This window comes from Pongo pygmaeus, chromosome 19, assembly GCF_028885625.2.
Source record: "Pongo pygmaeus isolate AG05252 chromosome 19, NHGRI_mPonPyg2-v2.0_pri, whole genome shotgun sequence".
NCBI classification, from domain to species: Eukaryota; Metazoa; Chordata; class Mammalia; order Primates; family Hominidae; genus Pongo; species Pongo pygmaeus.
In genome coordinates this window covers 86564670-86583479 of record NC_072392.2, presented here as the reverse complement: position 1 = coordinate 86583479, position 18810 = coordinate 86564670, and the positions used below count along the sequence as shown (strand labels likewise).

Here is an 18810-nt window from a genome sequence, read left to right as displayed (position 1 = left end):
GATTAAAAGTTCAGTGCTCCCTACCCAGACTCTCTTGGGAGTAGTTTGGTGACTCCTTAGAAGAGCAGACCTCCCCTGGGTTTATAGTTCCTATCTGATTGTGATCATTTAAATAGCCCTATTACTTCATAGTAACATGTATGATTTCAACATTGCGGTGCCAAGGGCTTTCTGGCAGGACTTTCACTTGTGAAATTAACTCAGCCTGGAGGTCCCATACCTCTTAGACAATGTAATATAAGGACTCTAATCTAGAAACTTTTCAACCGAAAACATAACAAATATCTGACTGTTTTGAGTTTTAGGTTTTAGAGAATCAAAGATTTTTGTGACATTTTTAATACCCCTCAAGTCATGTTTTGTTTTTATGCCACACTTTCTTCAGGATCACTTATTTACACTCAGGGAAAATCATTTTTTGGTCATATAATTTGAAAAGCTCCAACATTAAATAACTGAATCAAGTTGGAATCTGCATTAGGTCACAGGTTTTCCTTTTTTTATTTTTTGTTTTTCATTTATTTAAAAAAAAAATTGTAGCGTTCCTACTAAGTGTGCTAAGCACTTCAAGACAACAAAGATTAAAGTGCTGAAAGAGTTCTGAATTTGGAAAGCTTAAAACTAGTACAGGATCAGGCTGGGCAAGGTGGCTCACGCCTGTAATCCCAGCACTTTGAGAGGCCGAGGTGGGTGGATCACGAGGTCAGGAGATTGAGACCATCCTGGCTAACATGGTGAAACTCCGTCTCTACTAAAAACACAAAAAAATTAGGCGGGCGAGGTGGCGGGTGCCTGTAGTCCCAGCTATTCGGGAGGCTGAGGCAGGAGAACGGCGTGAACCCAGGAGGCAGAGCTTGCAGTGAGCCGAGATTACGCCACTGCACTCCAGCCTGGGCGACAAAGCGAGATTCCATCTCAAAAAAAAAACTAGTACAGGATTGGGAGGCTGAGAGGCGGGCGGATCACGAGGTCAGGAGTTCAAGAGCAGTCTGACCAATATGATGAAATAGTCTCTACTAAAAATTAAAAAATTAGCCGGGCATGGTGGTGCACACCTGTAGTCCCAGCTACTCAGAAGGCTGAGGCAGGAGAATCGCTTGAACCCGCAAGGCAGAGGTTGCAGTGAGCCAAGATCGTGCCACTGCACTCCATCCTAGGCAACAGAGCGAGACTCTGTCTCAAAACAAACAAACAACAACAACAACAAAAACAAACAACAACAAAAAACTAGTACAGGAAATAAGACGTGTACCTAAATGACTGGCATGCATGGCAGAAAGTGAGAGATAACAGAGTTTTCCAGAATTCCTTCCCAGCTAGGAAGATAAGAGAGTTTTATGAAAGTGGCATTTGACTTGGGCCATAAAAGCTTAAAATGATTTTAATACGGAGACCAAGGAAGAGGAGACTTGTTCTTGGAAAACTAAGGGTGGAGAGACAGAAGGACTTGGGATTGAGAGTCTGAATTCAATTGGCAGCAAGGAGCCGCTGAAAGACCCTGAGGACCATCCTGATCCAGTATGATATTTCTAAAATATACATCTAAGAGATAGATAGTCACAGTGAACCAAGAAGCGGAGAGACTTCTGTCGGTTTGCTAACTAGTCCTCTAAAATCTATTTTCTGAAACAGTCTATTGTCAAGTAAATTATACTTTAAAATATCTCTAGGCTTCCATTTAATGTTCATCCAAACTGGCATTTAAAGCACAGCAATAGGAAACACTCTCTATGTGAAAAGGAGCTGAATAAACGTGCTGAGAGCTCCCAGCTCGCTAGAAATTCAGGTGAACAGCACAAAGACCTTATTTGCATATGGGGGATCCAGAGAGCCTGTGCAGGGACCCTGGGTTTGGAGGAGACGCTTGTCAAGAGGTGCTGAGAACCCCCCACAAAGGAGGGACTCACACTCATTCCCAGAGGCTTGGGTGACAGTCCATGGGGTCCCCGTGCAGCTGTGCCTGTGGGAAGCAGGGCTAAGTGGCCCCTCACTCACCGGTAATGTAGAAGGCCTTGTAACGCTCCAGGCGGACAGTCTGCAGGGCTCCAAACTCTCCAGCTGCCCCGCTGTTGGGGTGGAACAGCACCTGAGAAAGGGTGGCAGAGCTTATTAATAGAAAAATTGGCGGAACTCAGTGACTCATGCCTGTAATCCCAATACCTTGGGAGGTGGAAGCAGGAGGATCGCTTGAGCCCAGGAGTTTGAAACCAGCCTGGGCAACACAGCAAGACCCCTCCCTACAAAAAAATACAAAAATTAACCAGGCATGGTGGTGCACACCTGTGGTCCTAGCTACTTGAAAGCTGAGGTGAGAGGACTGTTTGAGCCTGGGAGGTCAACACTGCAGTGAGGTATGATCACACCACTGCACTCCAGCCTGGGTGATAGAGCAAGATCCTGTCTCGAAACAGCAAAAGAAAATAAAACATGCTAGATGATGCTAGATGCTCCCTGGAAAATATTACTGTCTTTTTCAGGGTCTGGTCTCCCTATCCCTGTGCCCAAACACACACTGACAGATACAAGCCTGGAGTCCACACCAGCCAGCTCCAGGGAGCCTGTGAAGTTGTTATTTTGCTGGTTAATTGATGGGAGTGGGTTACAACTCTGGAAGAGTAGGCAAAAGGTCTCACTAGGTAGGTCAGATTTCTAGGCCTGAAACCTGCTATGTAATTCGCAAAGTCCACATCAAAATGCAAATCGGGGATACCTTGTTCACAAACTGAAAATTTCACGATGACCACGGCAGAGCTTTAAACCAAGCACAGGGTCCTCCAAGTGCAGGGCTCTGTGTGGGGGCACCGGTCACAGGCACACAAGGCCACCCTGCCTGAGTTCCAACCCCTCAGGGTCAGGATGGGCCCTGGGGACTTACTTGTTTTACAAGTATTTCCAGGGGTTCTGATGCAGGTGACCCTCAGATCTCTTTGAAGAAAGGCTTCTTTAGCATCAGGTCAATTTTCCAACTCTCCCTTGAGCAAGGATGGTACAAAAGAAGGCATCCTTGATTTCCACAGAATCGGGCACAGCCCAGACTCTGGTCACAGACGCCCACAGCTGTGACTCAATCCGACTATATTTGGACTGAGGAAATCTTTCCTCACCAGGTCACAAATAAAAGAATTACCCTACAGAATGGAAACACCTAAATCAGGGTTCTCGAGGGAAGGATGTGAAAGAAAATAAAAGGCCAGTGTCCTTGGTAGGTTGGTGGGTCTGGGCTAAAAGCATGAGACTGCCTTGGTATGAATCACAACCGTATATAGGGCTGGAAAGGCACTTACATGATTCAAAGTTTCCACGAGACTTAAAAAAAAAATGAGAAACATCTGTTGGAGCAGTAAACAGCTGTCCCCCGAGTTTCACAGCTCTGAGAGGATGCTGCCGAGGTGGGGCTCCTCCCCACACCTGCGGCTTCCAGGTTCTCGTGACAATCCCTGCACAAACCCAGGGCGCGCATGATGACAGCAGGTTCCTTCCAAACAGGAAAAGAAGTCGTAACTGAAAACCCTCACTTCTTCCATCCCTGCAGAAAGCCAAGCCTCTTCACCACAGGACACTGTTTTGTTTCCTTCTTGAGACAGCAGGAAGTGGGAGACTTGGAAAATCTATTGTCAACTGATATACGATGCACCCGGACGTGCAGACGATGGGAGTGAAGGCTTTGCTGCTTCAGATCAGTCACAGTACTTGCGTCTCAGTCACAGAAATTCCATGAGGGTGAGCTGCTATATTCCCACTATTTATGTGGCATTACCAGAGGCAACTTCCAAAATCCACGAGGAAGCAAAACTGTGGGATGGCTCATTCTCAGAAACATAGATGGACTTTGGAGAACTTGTCTATGCATTTTTTTGTTTGTTTGTTTGAGCAGACCCATTATGGCTTTCTTGTTTATATCAACATAGGAAGGAAGTTGTCAAAAGTACACATGAATCACAGCTCTCCAGATGCCTGGTTCAAATTTCAAAGATGACTTTATCTTCTGCAAACTTGTTTTGCCTTCCTGGTGGTCTTTCTTGCTCTATTTTATCTTGTTTTGTTTTTTAAGCACGAGAGAATTCCCTTACCTTAAGTCCTACAGGGTGCTGATATAGCATCCCCTGAAGGTGGGCTTCTTCTCCATTCAGGTGGGGATGCACAGCTACAGCCTCCAAAGCGGGTGGATGGGGGTGGTCAGTTTGCCAGCCACTCCAGATGACATCTCTCGCCACTAGGGGCCTCCCTAAGAGAAGTGATCGGCGTTCTGGACGTTAAAACTCAGCTTGTTTCCTCAATGTATGGCCTCCAGGGGTGTGTCAAGCATTTGATGACCCACAGCAGCCCCAGACTGTGTTAGGCTGGGCAGATGCAGAGCTGTTAGGGGAAACGTTCCTTCGTTGACAATTTCTGGACCTGATCATGACAACCTGGGGCTAAGATACGACCTGACCAGTGATGATGTTACCACCTTCAGCTTCCATCTGGGAGTCAGGAAAGCATAAAGTGGGACCTTGGTTCTAGGCTGTGCAGCCCTCCCCTTCCCAGCCCTCGTCTCTCTCCTGGTGCCCCTCACTGCCTAGACACAGACCCATCAAGATCAGAAGCAGAAGGTTGAGCTGATGCAAGAATATGCAGCATGGTGTCAGCTGCTGTGGTTTTGAACATCACAGAGTCAACGTCCCTAGAGGTTGATGCAGTGGGTTGAAAGAAGACCATCCAGTGTGGAACCAGAGCTCATTATGCGTATGACACCTCTCAACTCTCTTGCTTCTCTCCTTAACTCTTGGTTACTTGGTTTGCAACAGGGAAGGACTGGATTGCTGAGAAGCATTGGCATATTGTTTCCAGCTGAATATCCAGGAGTTACTTTGAGCTTCTAGAACTGAAACTGTTTCTAAACCAACCCATATTGGAATCCTTGTAAGCCCAGGATGTATCTGAGGGTGAACACAAATTGTGCTTATTTTAAAATACATATGTACACATGTATGCATGTGTTACAAGCATATGCATCTGTGTACACATATGTATGTGTATATCGATATATGCACATATATGTATGTATACATGTGCATACACGTGCATATAAATATGTGTGTATACCTCTATGTACGTGCCTGGACATATGCATATGTATATATGTATGTGTGTGCATGCATGCGTATACGTATATGTGCATACATATGTACACATGTATAGTGTATGAACATAGTCATATGTATATATGTTTATATAGACACATGCATATGCAAACATGTGTATGCATGTGTGGTGTAAGCATGCATATGCATACCTATGTATGCATGTATGTATACAGATGTGGATATGCATACATGTATATACATACATGGTACATAAACATGCATATGCAGGCCAGGTGCAGTGGCTCACGCCTGTAATCCCAGCACTTTGGAAGGCCGAGGCAGGCAGATCGCCTGAGGTCAGGAGTCTGACACCAGCCTGGCCAACATGGTGAACCCTGTCTCTTACTAAAAATACAAAAATTAGCTGGGCGTGGTGGCGGGCGCCTGTAATACCAGCTACTTGGGAGGCTGAGGCAGGAGAATCGCTTGAACCCAGGAGGTGGAGGTTACAGTGAACCAAGATTGTGCAGCTGCACTCCAGCCTGGGCGACAGAGTGAGACTCCGTCTCAAAAAATAAAATAATATAAAATAAAATAAAATAAAACATGCATATGCATACACGTCTAGAATATGCATATGCACATGTATAATACACACGTATAGACATATGCACACATATGCATACATGTAAGTATATATAGCATATTGTGTGTGTGTGTATATATATAATTCCTCATATTCTTACCTTCTAGCCTCCCCCACAGCTATTCCAAATTTGAGACAATTTACTCTTATTTTTTTAGGCCTATTACTTTGCTTTGATAGAGAGGACTGACTAGAGAAGACCAAACCCAAATTCAGGTCCGGCAACTACCCATGTTGTCCTCAAACTTCAGAATCTTATCTCAAGTGTCTTCACTGACACTGCAGGCATGTTCTGGGAGACTGAGTGTGACCCACAGGTGCCAGCCCCGTGTGCTTTTAACCTTGAAGATACCATCAGCTGCTTCCCACAAGCAGTAAGCATGGCTGTTTCTTTCTGGGCCATGGGGTGTGGTTAGGGAGCAAATCAGTCCTGACTCCAGCTGCATTAACCATGCCATCATACATCCCCACGACGATGCTGTGACTTGTATCTGGATTTCCAATCTGGTTCCTGGGCCTAACCCTGCTGGGCACTAGTTAGGATGGGGTCTCTATGAGCCTGCGCAAAACTCCAGTTAGAGCAAGAGCAGAGTTCTCCCGTCTGAGAAAGGAAGTTAGTACATGAAGGAGCTGGCTCCCACAGGCAGTACCGACAACGTCAAGGAGACCACAGTCCTTGAAGCACTTCCTGATGACCCCAATTATTCCTAGCAGCCATGGTAATAAACACTCCGGAGCACCTCTCCAATGACGTCTGTGACAACCCTCCAGGGTCACATACTGCTAACTTCCAACCTCAAGGCGGAAACCATCTTCCTGCCTGGCTGCTCCTGCTTAGGGAGAAGGGCTAGGTCTGGAAGGGTCTGCAGCTCTAGGGGGCAGATATTCTGGGGAGAAGCAGGACTTCAGAACACCTCTCAGGCCTCATCCAACAACCCCTAAAAACTGCATTAATATGCACAGAAGCACCGATGGCCCATAGAAGACCCAGGTTCTGGTTTGCTGGGGGAGGCTGGGTGGGAAGGGCAGCTTTGGTAACTACCAGCCACAGGACACTTGTGTACATTTGAGTCACTTCCATGTGACCCTTAGCAAAGACATAAATAGACCCTTTGATGTGTGGGTCCCTCACCAAGAAGCCATGCATTTGCAGGGCGTTGCAGAGGGGACTCTGTGCTCCTTCCGCCTCCTTGCCTCCTCCTGCTTCCTCTTCCTTTTGGTGAAAGGAAAACACAGGGAAATGACAAGGAAAGGCCATGAGGTCTGACATTTCCTGGCTGTCACTGCCAATGAGTGCTTCAGAGTGCAAAGAGGGGACACTGAGGAGGTGACACTGGGAAGTGGAAGCCCAAAGCCATTGCCAAGGACTGCTTGGTCAAGAACAGGCTACAGGTTGGATACAGTGGCTCACACCTGTAATCCCAGCACTTTGAGAGACCAAGGCGGGCTGATCACTTGAGGTCAGGAGTTCGAGACCAGCCTGGTCAAGATGGTGAAACCTCACCTATACTAAAGATACAAAAATTAGCTGAGCATGGTGGCATGGGCCTGTAGTCCCAGGTACTTGGGAGGCTGAGGCAGCAGAATTGCTTGAACCCGGGAGGCGGAGGTTGCAGTGAGCTGAGATCACACCACTGCACTCCAGCCTGGGTGACAGAGCAAGACTCCATCTCAAAAAAAAAAAAAAAAACAGGCTGCCAAGAGTGTGCTGAGCCCTCTGGAGCTGGGAGAATGTTGGATGTAAGGCCCTTGCTGGACCTGCTGTCCAAAGGGTCTTTCACTCATTTGTTCATTTGTTCCTTCATTGGTTCATCCAGTTTGCATGGACTGAAATGCTGGCTGACTTGCAGGCAGTGAGAACTCAGAGCTCAACTCAACGGCTCAGATTCTTGCCCTCAAGAAGCTTCCATTCTAGAGGGTGAGGCTCACAATAAACAAGTTGCAGACACTAGTCAGTCATCTCATCCAACAAAACATACTGGGTAGCTATGTTATTAAATTAAATACATGCAGGAAAAGAAATTGCCCATTATAGGGAATGAGAACCTATATACACCCACCCTAAGCCAAATTGTTAAATATTAATCTGGACTGCGGGTTGGGGGTAGAAAGAGGCTCATGTCAAATGCTTCACCTTTTGGGGTCTGAACCAGCCACTTGCTGGCGGCAACCTCCGCCTCCCAGGTTCAAGCGATTCTGCTGCCTCAGCCTCCCGAGTAGCTGGGACTACAGGCCCATGCCACCATGCTCAGCTAATTTTTGTATCTTTAGTATAGGCGAGGTTTCACCATCTTGGCCAGGCTGGTCTGGAACTCCTGACCTCAAGTGATCAGCCTGCCTTGGTCTCCTAAAGTGCTGGGATTACAGGCGTGAGCCACTGTATCCGACCTGCAGCCTGTTCTTGACCATCTTCTGAGGATGGTTCTGTCTGCACAGAGGTGAGAGGCAGCAGACCAGCCTCCTAAAGAGCCTACGTGTGGGCAAGTACCTCCTCCACTTACCCTGTGCCCAGGCTGCGACCGGCCAAAAACCACCTCGGAGACATCCACACCATCAAAACGCCGTCCTTGAGGTAAGCTGGCCTGGGCCAGGGCTACCACAGTTGGAAAAATGTCCAGCACGCTGCAGAAATAACAAGACTGAGTTGGCCCCAGCTCTTCTGACTCGCTCCCTGACCCTGCGTGTCAATACCCACCTGAACCAGGCCAGAGCAAGCACCGACAGCCTCTCCTATGGCCTGGCTTACCTTCTCTACCTGCTTGTTTTTCCTTTCAGTTCCACCTGGATTTCTGCTCCTACAAGAGGCAGAATGGTGCAGCGGTTCAGCACCCAGGCTCTGCAGCCAGCTGTTGCCTGGGCTCAAATTCCAGCTCTGCCACATATCTAGCTTCTCAATGCCTCAGTTTTCAATTCTCTAAGATGGGTATGATATTTTAATAATATAGTAGTCCCCCCTTATCAGAGAGAGACACATTCTAAGGGCCTCAGTGAATGCCTGGAACCTGGGATTGTACCGAACCTGATTGCCATAAATCGAACATGTTTATTCATTATTTTTTTTAAAGACAGGGTCTTGCTCTGTCATCCAGGCTGGAGTGCAGTGGTGTGATCATAACTCACTGTAACCTTGAACTCCTGGGCTGAAGTAATTCTCGTCTGACTTCAAGAGTAGCTGGGACTACAAGCATGTACCACCACACCTACAAAATTTCTTTGTTGTTTTATTGATTTTTATTTATTTATTTATTTATTTATTTATTTATTTATTGTAGAGACAAGGTCTTGCCATGTTGCCTAGGCTGGTTTCAAACTCCTGGCTTCAGGTGATTCTCCTGCCTCAGCCTCCCAAAGTGTTGGGATTGCAGACATGAGCCACTGCTCCCAATCAGAACACGTTTCTGTTCATGTCTTCCACTCACAAATGTAATGACTTTTCCATCTTAACTAAGTACTTACCATGAACTGTGGCCATAACTTTTGCAGTTTGAGGTGCAACAGCAAAATTAGCACAAATTTCTTTTTCCTTCTTTACAATTTCATGGATAGGAAATTCATTCTTGGTGGTTTATGCCTGTAATCTCAGCACTTTGGGAGGTCAAGGTGGGTGGATCAGTTGATTTTGTTCTGACGTGAACAAAATCCACCAAAATGTGAATAAAGGCTGAACAACAGCCATGTGAACAATGGCTGGTTTGAGACCAGCCTGGGCAATAGGGCAAAATCCCATCTCTACCAAAAAAAACAAAAAGAAAAAACAAAAAAATAGAAGATTCATTCTCACTATAGATCTTAACAACCTCAGTATATAATTTCTTTTTCTTTCCTTTTTTCTTTTTTTTTTTTTGAGATGGAGTCTTGCTCTGTTGCCCAGGCTGGATGTGCAGTGGTGCAAACTTGGCTCACTGCAGCCTCTGCCTCCAGGGTTCAAGTGATTCTCCTGCATCAGCCTCCTAAGTAGTTGGGTCTACAGGTGCATGCCACCACACCCAGCTAATTTTTGTATTTTTAGTAGAGATGGGGTTTCCGCCGTGTTGGCCAGGTTGGTCTCAAACTCCTGACCTCAAGTGCACCACCTGCCTTGGCCTCCCAAAGTGCTGAGATTACAGGCAGGAGCCACTGAGCTCAGCCTTCTTTCCTTATTAAGTCAAGAACTTCACCTTTCACTTAAAGGAAGCACATTTCGGCTTCTCTTTGGCATATTCAAATTGCCCGCACCACTGCTCTTGCACTTTGGGGCCATTAGTAAGTAAAAATAAGTGTGACTGGAACACAAGCCCTGTTATATCTCGACAATCGATCTGATAACTGAGATGGCTACTAAGTGACTAGCAGGCAGGTAGCGTATACAGCGTGGATCCGCCAGACAAAGGGCTGACTCATCCTGGGTGTTACGGGCTGGGATGGTGCCAGACTTCACCACACTCCTCAGAATGTGCACAATTTAAAACTTAGATTCATTTCTATAATTTTCCATTTAATATTTTTAGACCATGGTTGATCACAGGTAACTAAAACTGCAGAAAGTGAAACTGTGGATAAAGGAGGACTGCTATATTGGTACCAGCTCACAGATGGTTGTGTGCATGAAACATACATGTAAGGCACAGAGGAGAAGACCTGGCACTCAGAAAGTACTCACTGGATGTTTGCGTCTTAATGATTCACAAGGGTAATCCCTGTGAGCCCACCTAAGAACTGAGGGGTTCTACCTGTCACCAGCTTGGTGACAGCCATTTGCTTAGAGGAAATAGTGTGGGACAGGTGTCCACAAGAGAATATTCACTGCATTTCCCATTGGGCGGGTCTCTGTGTTATAAAAGATTTAGTTTTTGTTCAAAATGCCATGATATGTGAAACATTTCACCCGCTTTATTTTAGCTCTTTTAGTCCATTACAAAGTAGTGAATGTGGCCAGGTGCGGTGCCTCACGCCTGTAATCCCAACACTTTGGGAGGCTGAGGTGGGTGGATCACCTGAGGTCAGAAGTTTGAGACCAGCCTGGCCAACATGGCAAAACCCTGTCTCTAGTAAAAATACAAAAATTAGCTGAGTTTGGTGGCACATACCTGTAATCCCAGCTACTTGGGAGGCTGAGGCAGGTGAATGGCTTGAACCTGGGAGGTGGAGGTTGCAGTGAGCCGAGATTGCACCACTGCACTCCAGCCTGGGTGAAAGAGCAAGACTCTGTCTCCAAAAGTAAATAAATTAATAAAAATAGTGAATGTTTATGGTAGAAAAACTGAGAGCATCCGGAAATATAAAAGAGAGAACAACACACACTTAGTCCATCACCCAAAGGCAGCCATTGTTCATATTTTAGTGGATTTTGTTCATGTGATTTTTTTTTTTAAGTCATATGGTGCAAGGTTACTCTACCTATGGCACATCTTCCTCCAGCCTGTTGTGCTCATGTTGGGGGGAAAAAAAGTCTTCCGCAAGAACAGAGAGGCTGCCCCTTCAACAGAGCCGTTTATATGATGGCCAGGCCAACTGGAAGTCAGCAGGGCTTACTGGAGCCAGGAGGGCTGAGCTAATGGGAAGCCGGACTTTCCCAAGGAAGAGGCCCTGGTAGCCCTGAGGCTGGGCGCAGCAGCAGACTTCAGGCTTTTGCAGGCACCATTCACCGGGAAGCCTCCAGGGCCACAGATCCCCACTTTCCCCAATCTGATATCTGAGGGGCTAGGGGGATATCCGCCCTCTAAGGGGGCTGCAGAAAGGACCTGCTCTGAGGCTCTGTCTCCTGTTGGCCACCTCCTTCTCCTCTCCAGGGCTCTACCTACAACCCCAGGCAGAATCTCTCCATTGACTACAGTACAGAGTGTTTCTGTTTGCCTTTGGCTTCCACAGTCCATGGAGCTGGTGGCTTATCTCTTAAGAAACAAGCTCCAGGACCTGGCACCCCACTCTGATGCATAGTCAAGAATGCAGAGTCAGCACTTGCAGAGCACGGAACAGTCCAGAAACCTGTCCAGAGTCCAAGGTTCCTGCCACAAACCGGAAAGCAAAGAGGACCACAAAGCAGTCTGAAAAGGCCGCGGTGGTTTGGAGCTGTTTGCTCGAGTTTTCTCTAAATTGTGCCCCTAAAAGAGATCAGCATCACAGATGGGTCAAATCAGTCAGCAAGAGAAACAGGATCTGCGTTCGATTTTGGAAAGTATTGTGTACTTTCTTTTTCCATCTGATTTCCCCCCACTACTCTCTCCTGAGGTTTAGCATCCTAATTATATAGCACTAAGTCTAATGTTCACGGAATCCTAATGTCTCAGACTTTGGCAAGAACTTCAGAGGTACCTAGTCCACCCGGAGCACAAAGAAAGCTTCTCGCCCATGAGAAAAGCTTCAACATGTCCAGTGACTCAGGCCACTCAAGGCAGCCCCATCCCGATTTGGCAAGCTTGGGCTGTCAAATAGCCCTTCCTTAAGTAACAGAAAAAGCCAAGCCCCTGAGCTTAGCCCTGGAAGAGGGAGACAGTCCCTGGCACATGCAGCCCAGTGTCATCCCAGGGCTGGGCCTCCAGCCTACATGAGAACTTGAAGAAAGCATCCGCCCTACTAAGGCTACCAAGGGCACCCCAGCTACTCCAAACCTCAAACCCCACCAAAGAAATTGGGCCTGGGAGTCTTTAAAACCTTGGAGAAAGAGACAAAATAAATACAAACCTATACTTTAAAGTTTCCCCTGTTTGTTTCGATGCCCGGCTTTTGGCAGAGCCACGTTGCAGCTTTCATGGGACCTGGGCACTTCTGCCTTCGTGGGTCTCTTCCTTCATTAAAAAAAAAAAAAAAAAAAAAGGACCAGGCACAGTGGCTCACACTTGTAATCTCAGCACTTTGGGAGGCGGAGGAGGGTGAATCACCGAGGTCAGGAGTTCCAGACCAGCCTGGCCAACATGGTGAATCCCTGTCTCTACTAAAAATACAAAATAAATTAGCCAGGCATGGTGGCAGGCACCTGTAATCCCAGCTACCCGGGAGGCTGAGGCAGGAGAATCGCTTGAACCCAGGAGGTGGAGGTTGCAGTGATCCGAGATCGTGCCATTGCACTCCAGCCTGAGTGACAAGAGGGAAACTCCATCTTAAAAAAAAAAAAAATTCCAAAATTCCATGGACTCTGGCACTATGCCTCATGGGTCGGATGGAGAAGCGGTTCCCGGCCTCTGATGGGATGAAACCCCACTTCAGTGGGCTTTTTGGTTGTGACAAGGGCAGTCATGAACCCATTTGTGATGACAGGAGAGGGCTGAGACTGCTCTGCACAATGGCACAAAAGGCTGTCCTCAGAGTGGGCAGGGTGACATCTTTGCAGGTGGCATTGCCCTTATGAAAATATGGGCTTTTTCTTTCCTGTAGCTCTGGCCAGCCCAGGCTCTGAAGGTTGTTCGTAGGAAGGGTGCATATTTGTGTTCTTATCCAAGGGGTTGCTGAAGGATCCTAGGAGTGGAGATGGGGCAGTGGTGGTGAGGAGGATGCAGAAAGGCCTGGCCTGCCAGGCAGATCATTTGAGGTCAGGAGTTCGAGACCAGCCTGGCCAACATGATAAAACCCTGTCTCTACTAAAAAGACAAAAATTAGCCGGGCGTGGTGGCGCATACCTGTAGTCCCAGCTACTGGGGAGACTGAGGCAGGAGAATCACTTGAACCCGAGAAGCAGAGGCTGCAGTGAGCCGAGATCACATCATTGCACTCCAGTCTGGGCGACAAGAGTGAAAGTCCATCTCAAAAAAAAAAAGAAAGAAAGAAAGAAAGGCCTGGCCTGCTGGACCCCAAGGTGTGCAGGTTGGGGGTAGGGAAAGGGGAGTGGAAGGCCAACAGGGGGGCTAGTTCCAGAAGGAACCACATGGACTTCAGGATGCATAGTATGGGAACTGAGGTGCTGCGCTGGGCAGCCCTGGGGTGGAAGGCATCCCAGGATGAAGGCAGGGGACAGACAAGCTGAGAACATTTTATCTGGAAAAAAGGTGGATCTGATCTAAGGACAGCAAGCGAGAGGCAGGAGGGGTTTGCTTGGGGATGGATTGGAGGCGCTTGGACCTGGACAGAGACAGAGGCTTTGTGTTCATCTCTCCTGAGTGAGGGCACAAAGAGAACTTCCTCTGAAGAAGAGGAAGGGACAGGGAACAGTAGGGATCATCCCTAGGCCGTGGGAGCAGTTCTTTCTTAGCACTGAGTTGTAAATTTCTTTCTGCATTTAGTTTTAACTTTTTTCCTGCATTGTTCTTCCCTGTCATTATCCCCGAGAAAAGTGAGGTGCCCAACCCTTCCTGGTCTCAGCCGTGGAGATATGAGGGGCGAGCCTCATATGCTCACATTTGATGGGCAGCTTCCCTGGCACCAAAGCCAGCATAGCCCCAACCACACTGATTTCAGGGAGAACCGGGGTCGCAGGGGTCCCAGAGCATCAGGGGATGCCCCCCAGCAAACCAAGCGCTTCTTACAGAGTAAAGAGAGCTGCCAAGAGTGGGGGTGGGGGTGAGACCACCTCCACCAACCACCACCACTCACTGCCAGATCCAGGGAGGAGGAGAGGACTTGGAAAGGGGACATGTGGTTAGGCCCTGCCTAGAGGTGACAGCTAAACCACAAGACACTGATGTGAGCACAGCCTCATCGTAGCTTTTACTTCCAAGACCTGTGCCTCAAGACAGGCCAGAACCAGCTGAATCCCTCTTCCACACACCTGACTGTCTTTCAGAGCCACGAGGTAGCCCAGGGAATTACCTGTTCTGGCTACACAGCAGCTTTAGCTGTTTTTCTCTTTTTTTTTTTTTTTTGAGACAGAGTCTCACTGTCACCCAGGCTGGAGTGCAATGGTGTAATCTTGGCTCACTGCAACCTCCGCCTCTTGGGTTCAAGCAATTCTCCTGCCTCAGGCTCCTGAGTAGCTGGGATTACAGGCACGTGCCACCACGCCCGGCTAATTTTTGTATTTTTAGTAGAGACGGGGTTTCACCATGTTGGTCAGGCTGGTCTCGAACTCCTGACCTCGTGATCCACCCACCTCGGCCTCCCAAAGTGCTGGGATTACAGGCATGAGCCACCACGTCCAGCCTTAGCTGTTTTTCAAATAAGATTGTTTCAAGTCCTTTTAGCCATTCTGGTCACCTCATACTTGCCCCAGTTCATCTCTGAAGGATCGATCCTCATTTGGAGCAGAGGTAGGGGTCTCCCAGCTCAGAGGCAGAGCAGGCCCTTCCCCTTCTTGTATATGGCTAAGAGAGCTTCCGCTAAAGCCGCAGTTCTCAGCCAGAGTGAGTTCATTCTCCCCGGGGACATTTGCACTGTCTGGAAACGTTTTAATTGTACAACTTAGGGGGTGGGCTGGGGAAACGATTGGCATCTAATGGGCAGAAGCCAGGGCTGCTGCTAAACATCCTATAAAGCACACAGGACAGTCCTCCAAAACGAAGAGTGATCCAGCCCAAAATGCCGACCATGCCACGGTTGGGAAAGCCTGCAGCACAGTTTTAGGTTAAAACTACTGAAACTTTTTCCCATGTGCTGGCAAAGCCCTGCCCTCCCGTGTGCTGGCAAAGCCCTGCCCTCCTGAAGGTAAGGTAGCCCCTAAACAAAGAGCTTTCTCTCTGGTCTGCTCATGACTGCTACCTCCCCAGTCCCTGGAGTAATGATTGACCCATAGTTGGACATGGCAATAAATATCTGTGGAATAAATGCATTTTCCCCATTCTGTACTTGTGTCTGTGGAGGCAGGTCATGTGCAAGACCCTTCTTTCATCTTATGACATCACCCAGGTACACACCGATATTAACATTGGTTATCTCTAAAACCAATGGGATCCATGTGAATGGATCCCCCGCCCCTCTCCCACACATTCTCTTTTACTTTTCTGTATTCATATTCATATCAGCTTGACCACTCTCTGATGCTCATAATTCCTCAGGGCCTCAAGGATATAGGTTTAAGGGACTCTGGCTTTAGCTCTTAGTGGCTTGAGGGAGTTATCTCTGATCTGGAAGATCTATATTCCTCAAGCAATAAAACAAGAGTAGGTGATATGCAGTCTGGGCAGAGGGTGCTGGGCTGGGCTCCCAACAACATGAAGCATTAGCATCAATGTCTTGAATTTGGATCATGGTACCATTCTCTATCAAGCTGACCCTGAGGTGTCAAGGGAAAGAGAAACACACACACATAGCCTGTCCAGGCAGTAGGAAACTCTGCCCAAATTTGCTTAACATGGATTCACATGGGAAATAGCAAGAGGGTAAAACTATAGAGGTAAAACTGGCTGGCTGAAATCCAGCCTAATTTAACACCAAAAACTAGCCTTGGCTGTGTGTGATGGCTCATGCCTGTAATCCCAGTGCTTTGGGAGGCTCAGGAGGGAAGAGTGCTTGGGGCCAGGAGTTCAACACCAGCCTGGGCAACATTAAGAGTCCCCATCCCTACAAAAAATTAAAAAATTAGCCAGGCATAGTGGCGCATGCCTGTAGTCCCAGCTACTTGGGAGGCTGAGATGGGAGGATTATACAAACCCAGGAGTTCAAGGCTGCAGTGAGCTATGATCTTGGCACTGCACTACAGTCTGGGCGACAGAGTGAGACCCTGTCTCTTAAAAAAATAAATAAAATAAAATGTATATGTGTGTGTGTGTGTGTGTGTGTGTGAGTGATACACTATATATTAGGTTGGTGCAAAAGTCATTGCGGTTTTTGCTACTAAAAGTAATGGCAAAAACTACAATGACTTTCGCACCAACCTAATGTGTCTCCTAGGAGGTACTGATACGGTGTATTGGTATTGTCCTGGTACAGTTCTGGGGCCCTCGGGCAGACACGGCCTTGTACCAAGAACTCGCTGCCTTGGGTCACCAAACCATCCCCTCAGTCAGTTGTCTCCTCTAAGGCCCTACATTATCAACGAGATGAGGCAGTTTTATTATGATTGACTGTAGGTGCAAACACCATTCTCCGATGAGAAACCACTGCTTGGCTTTCTGTGAAGCAACTTGAGAGACAGCTGAGTTACTTGTCCATGTGCAGCCTGGCCCGTGAACACTTGGTCCCTCTTGATAAGCACTTTGACTACACCAAGTCAGCCCTGTAAAAGCAGCCTGCCTGGCCCTTTTCCCAGGCAGCCTGACATCACAGATTCCAGGCTCTGCTGTTGTTGTCACACCTGCTGGTACCCGCTGACAGCACGCTGCCCCCTCCTGACTGTACAGGGCTGACCCGGAATTCCTGGGGGCCCCACAGGCTGCCAGGGGTGATGCCCACCCACCCCATACTTTGGCCCTGAAAGCTGTTTACCCTTTTCCCCTGGACTTCGAGTCTCTCCCCTCCTCCCCATTGGATCTAGGGAAGTCAGAGGGTGCCAATGAAGCTTGCCTGCCTCTACTCAGCTGTGTTCTTTACACCAGAACTCATTGGGCTAATGGCCAAGAACCTTTGGAATTAGGAAATCGGTCTTTAACCAGCAGTTTTCTGAGCACATGAATGAGCACAGGGTTCTATGGAGGGTTCCCCTTGTTAGTGAACACAGGGCAGAACCACAGAGAGGAAGGCCCTGTCTGAATTAGTGAAACGTCCCCAGGATAAGTCATGGTTCCATAGCTAGGAAGACATTGTTTTCACATAGACGCTGCACAGCCAAGTTCTTTGCCACGGAGATGGCCTCCTGGATCTGCCTTAAGGCGGCGATAAGAGTAATGGTGAGACATCACATTTACCTGATGTGATGGGTCTGCAGTGAGCTATGCAGTGAGCTTCCTTCTAATAAAGGAAGCACCCAGACACTCAGCTCATTAAGAAGCTTCATGGCCAGAGGCAGGAGGAATGTCTTCACCTAAGGATTCATTATTTCCCCAATGGCCTGGAGGGGCCACCTTTCTTCTCCACCCTCCTCCAGGGAAAGTGGACATCTGGACTCCTTTCTTGGGGCCATCGGATTGCTAGAGACTAGCCGGCTTCTCACAGCCACCCCTAAGACACCTGCCTTAACCCCAAGGATGGAACAATCAGGTATCAAAGGAACTATTGCCTCGGTCCGCTTGGCACAGGCTGAGAGGCGAGATGCTGCTGCTGCTGCCTTTTCTGCACTCTCTCCAGCAGACACAGCCAGGACCCAGCGCTCATGTACGTGAAACCAACCAATCCCTTCTTCACTCAGGCATTATTCCCAGAAGACGGCTCGAGTCCCACTTCACTGTTTCTCCCTCCCCTCCCCTCCTCTCCCCTCCCCTCCCCTCCCCTCCCTTCTCTTCCCTTCCCTTCTTTTTAGAGATAGGGTCTTGCTATGTTGACCAGGGTAGTCTCAAACTCCTGGCCTCAGCAATCCTCCTGCCTCAGCCTCCCAAAGTGCTAGGATTACAGAAGCGAGCCCCCACACGTGGCCCCACTTCACTATTACTTTCATCACTTCTACAATCAGAGTCTTGGAAGTGTCTGGAAACACCCGGCAAAGGCAAGTGGTGAACGACCTTCCTGAGGCCTCTGGCCACCCATGACTCCATCTAGCCACTCATGCCTCCATGACTTTTCTTGCTCTGGGCCCCAACATCTCAAGGTAGTTTGGGTCTCATACCTTAACAAGGCAGTGCTGGTGACATTAACTGGAACTCTGCCAGGCCAGTAAGCCAGTGCCGGGACCCGGTGCCCTCCTTCCCAGGTCGTCTGCTTGGCTGGACTTCCCCCTGTGAGAGGAGGGGAGGCAGCTGGTTCATCCATGGTGATAACTCGAGACTTCTTTTCAGCTAAGAGCTAGTCTCTGGGAGAACCCCTCTCTGAGTTTCCAATAACCCCAACAAAGGAATGACTTTTTTTGGTAACCAGCTATTTCCCTCAACTAGCTAGTATCTTTCAAAATATGCTTTTTATTTTACTGGACTTCAGATGTAAAAAGTCACCTCACTCTACTGAATCACCTCATTTTATTTTCTTCACGAGACCTTCCCCACTGTAAATTATTTTTTCATTTATTGATTTGCTTGTTGTGTGTCTCAACACCATGAGACTTCATCAGTCTCATGCACCTAAGACATAGTGGGGCTTAACAAATCTTCATTGAGTAAGTGAATTTCTCTTCCTGGTGATCATAATGTGACTGTCTGTTTAGGATGAAGAAATACAACTATTAAAGAA

At 47.9% G+C, this 18810-nt stretch overlaps 1 protein-coding gene across 6 annotated transcripts in view; it reads right to left on the bottom strand.

Annotated features, from left to right (window-relative positions):
• ARSG (arylsulfatase G) overlaps nucleotides 1–18810 on the bottom strand; it is a 150878-nt gene that overhangs the window by 11662 nt on the left and 120406 nt on the right. For 5 of the 6 annotated variants that reach the window (XM_054459564.2, XM_063656510.1, XM_054459565.2 and 2 more), the window contains exons 9-11: nucleotides 18254–18362; nucleotides 8214–8334; nucleotides 1996–2086 (exon numbers count right to left, since the gene is read on the bottom strand). In XM_054459564.2, coding sequence (XP_054315539.1) covers nucleotides 1996–2086; nucleotides 8214–8334; nucleotides 18254–18362 — 321 coding nt within the window. Of the gene's footprint in view, nucleotides 1–1995; nucleotides 2087–4049; nucleotides 4920–8213; nucleotides 8335–18253; nucleotides 18363–18810 lie in introns of those variants that run through there. The other variant, XM_063656512.1, reaches the window with a different exon arrangement.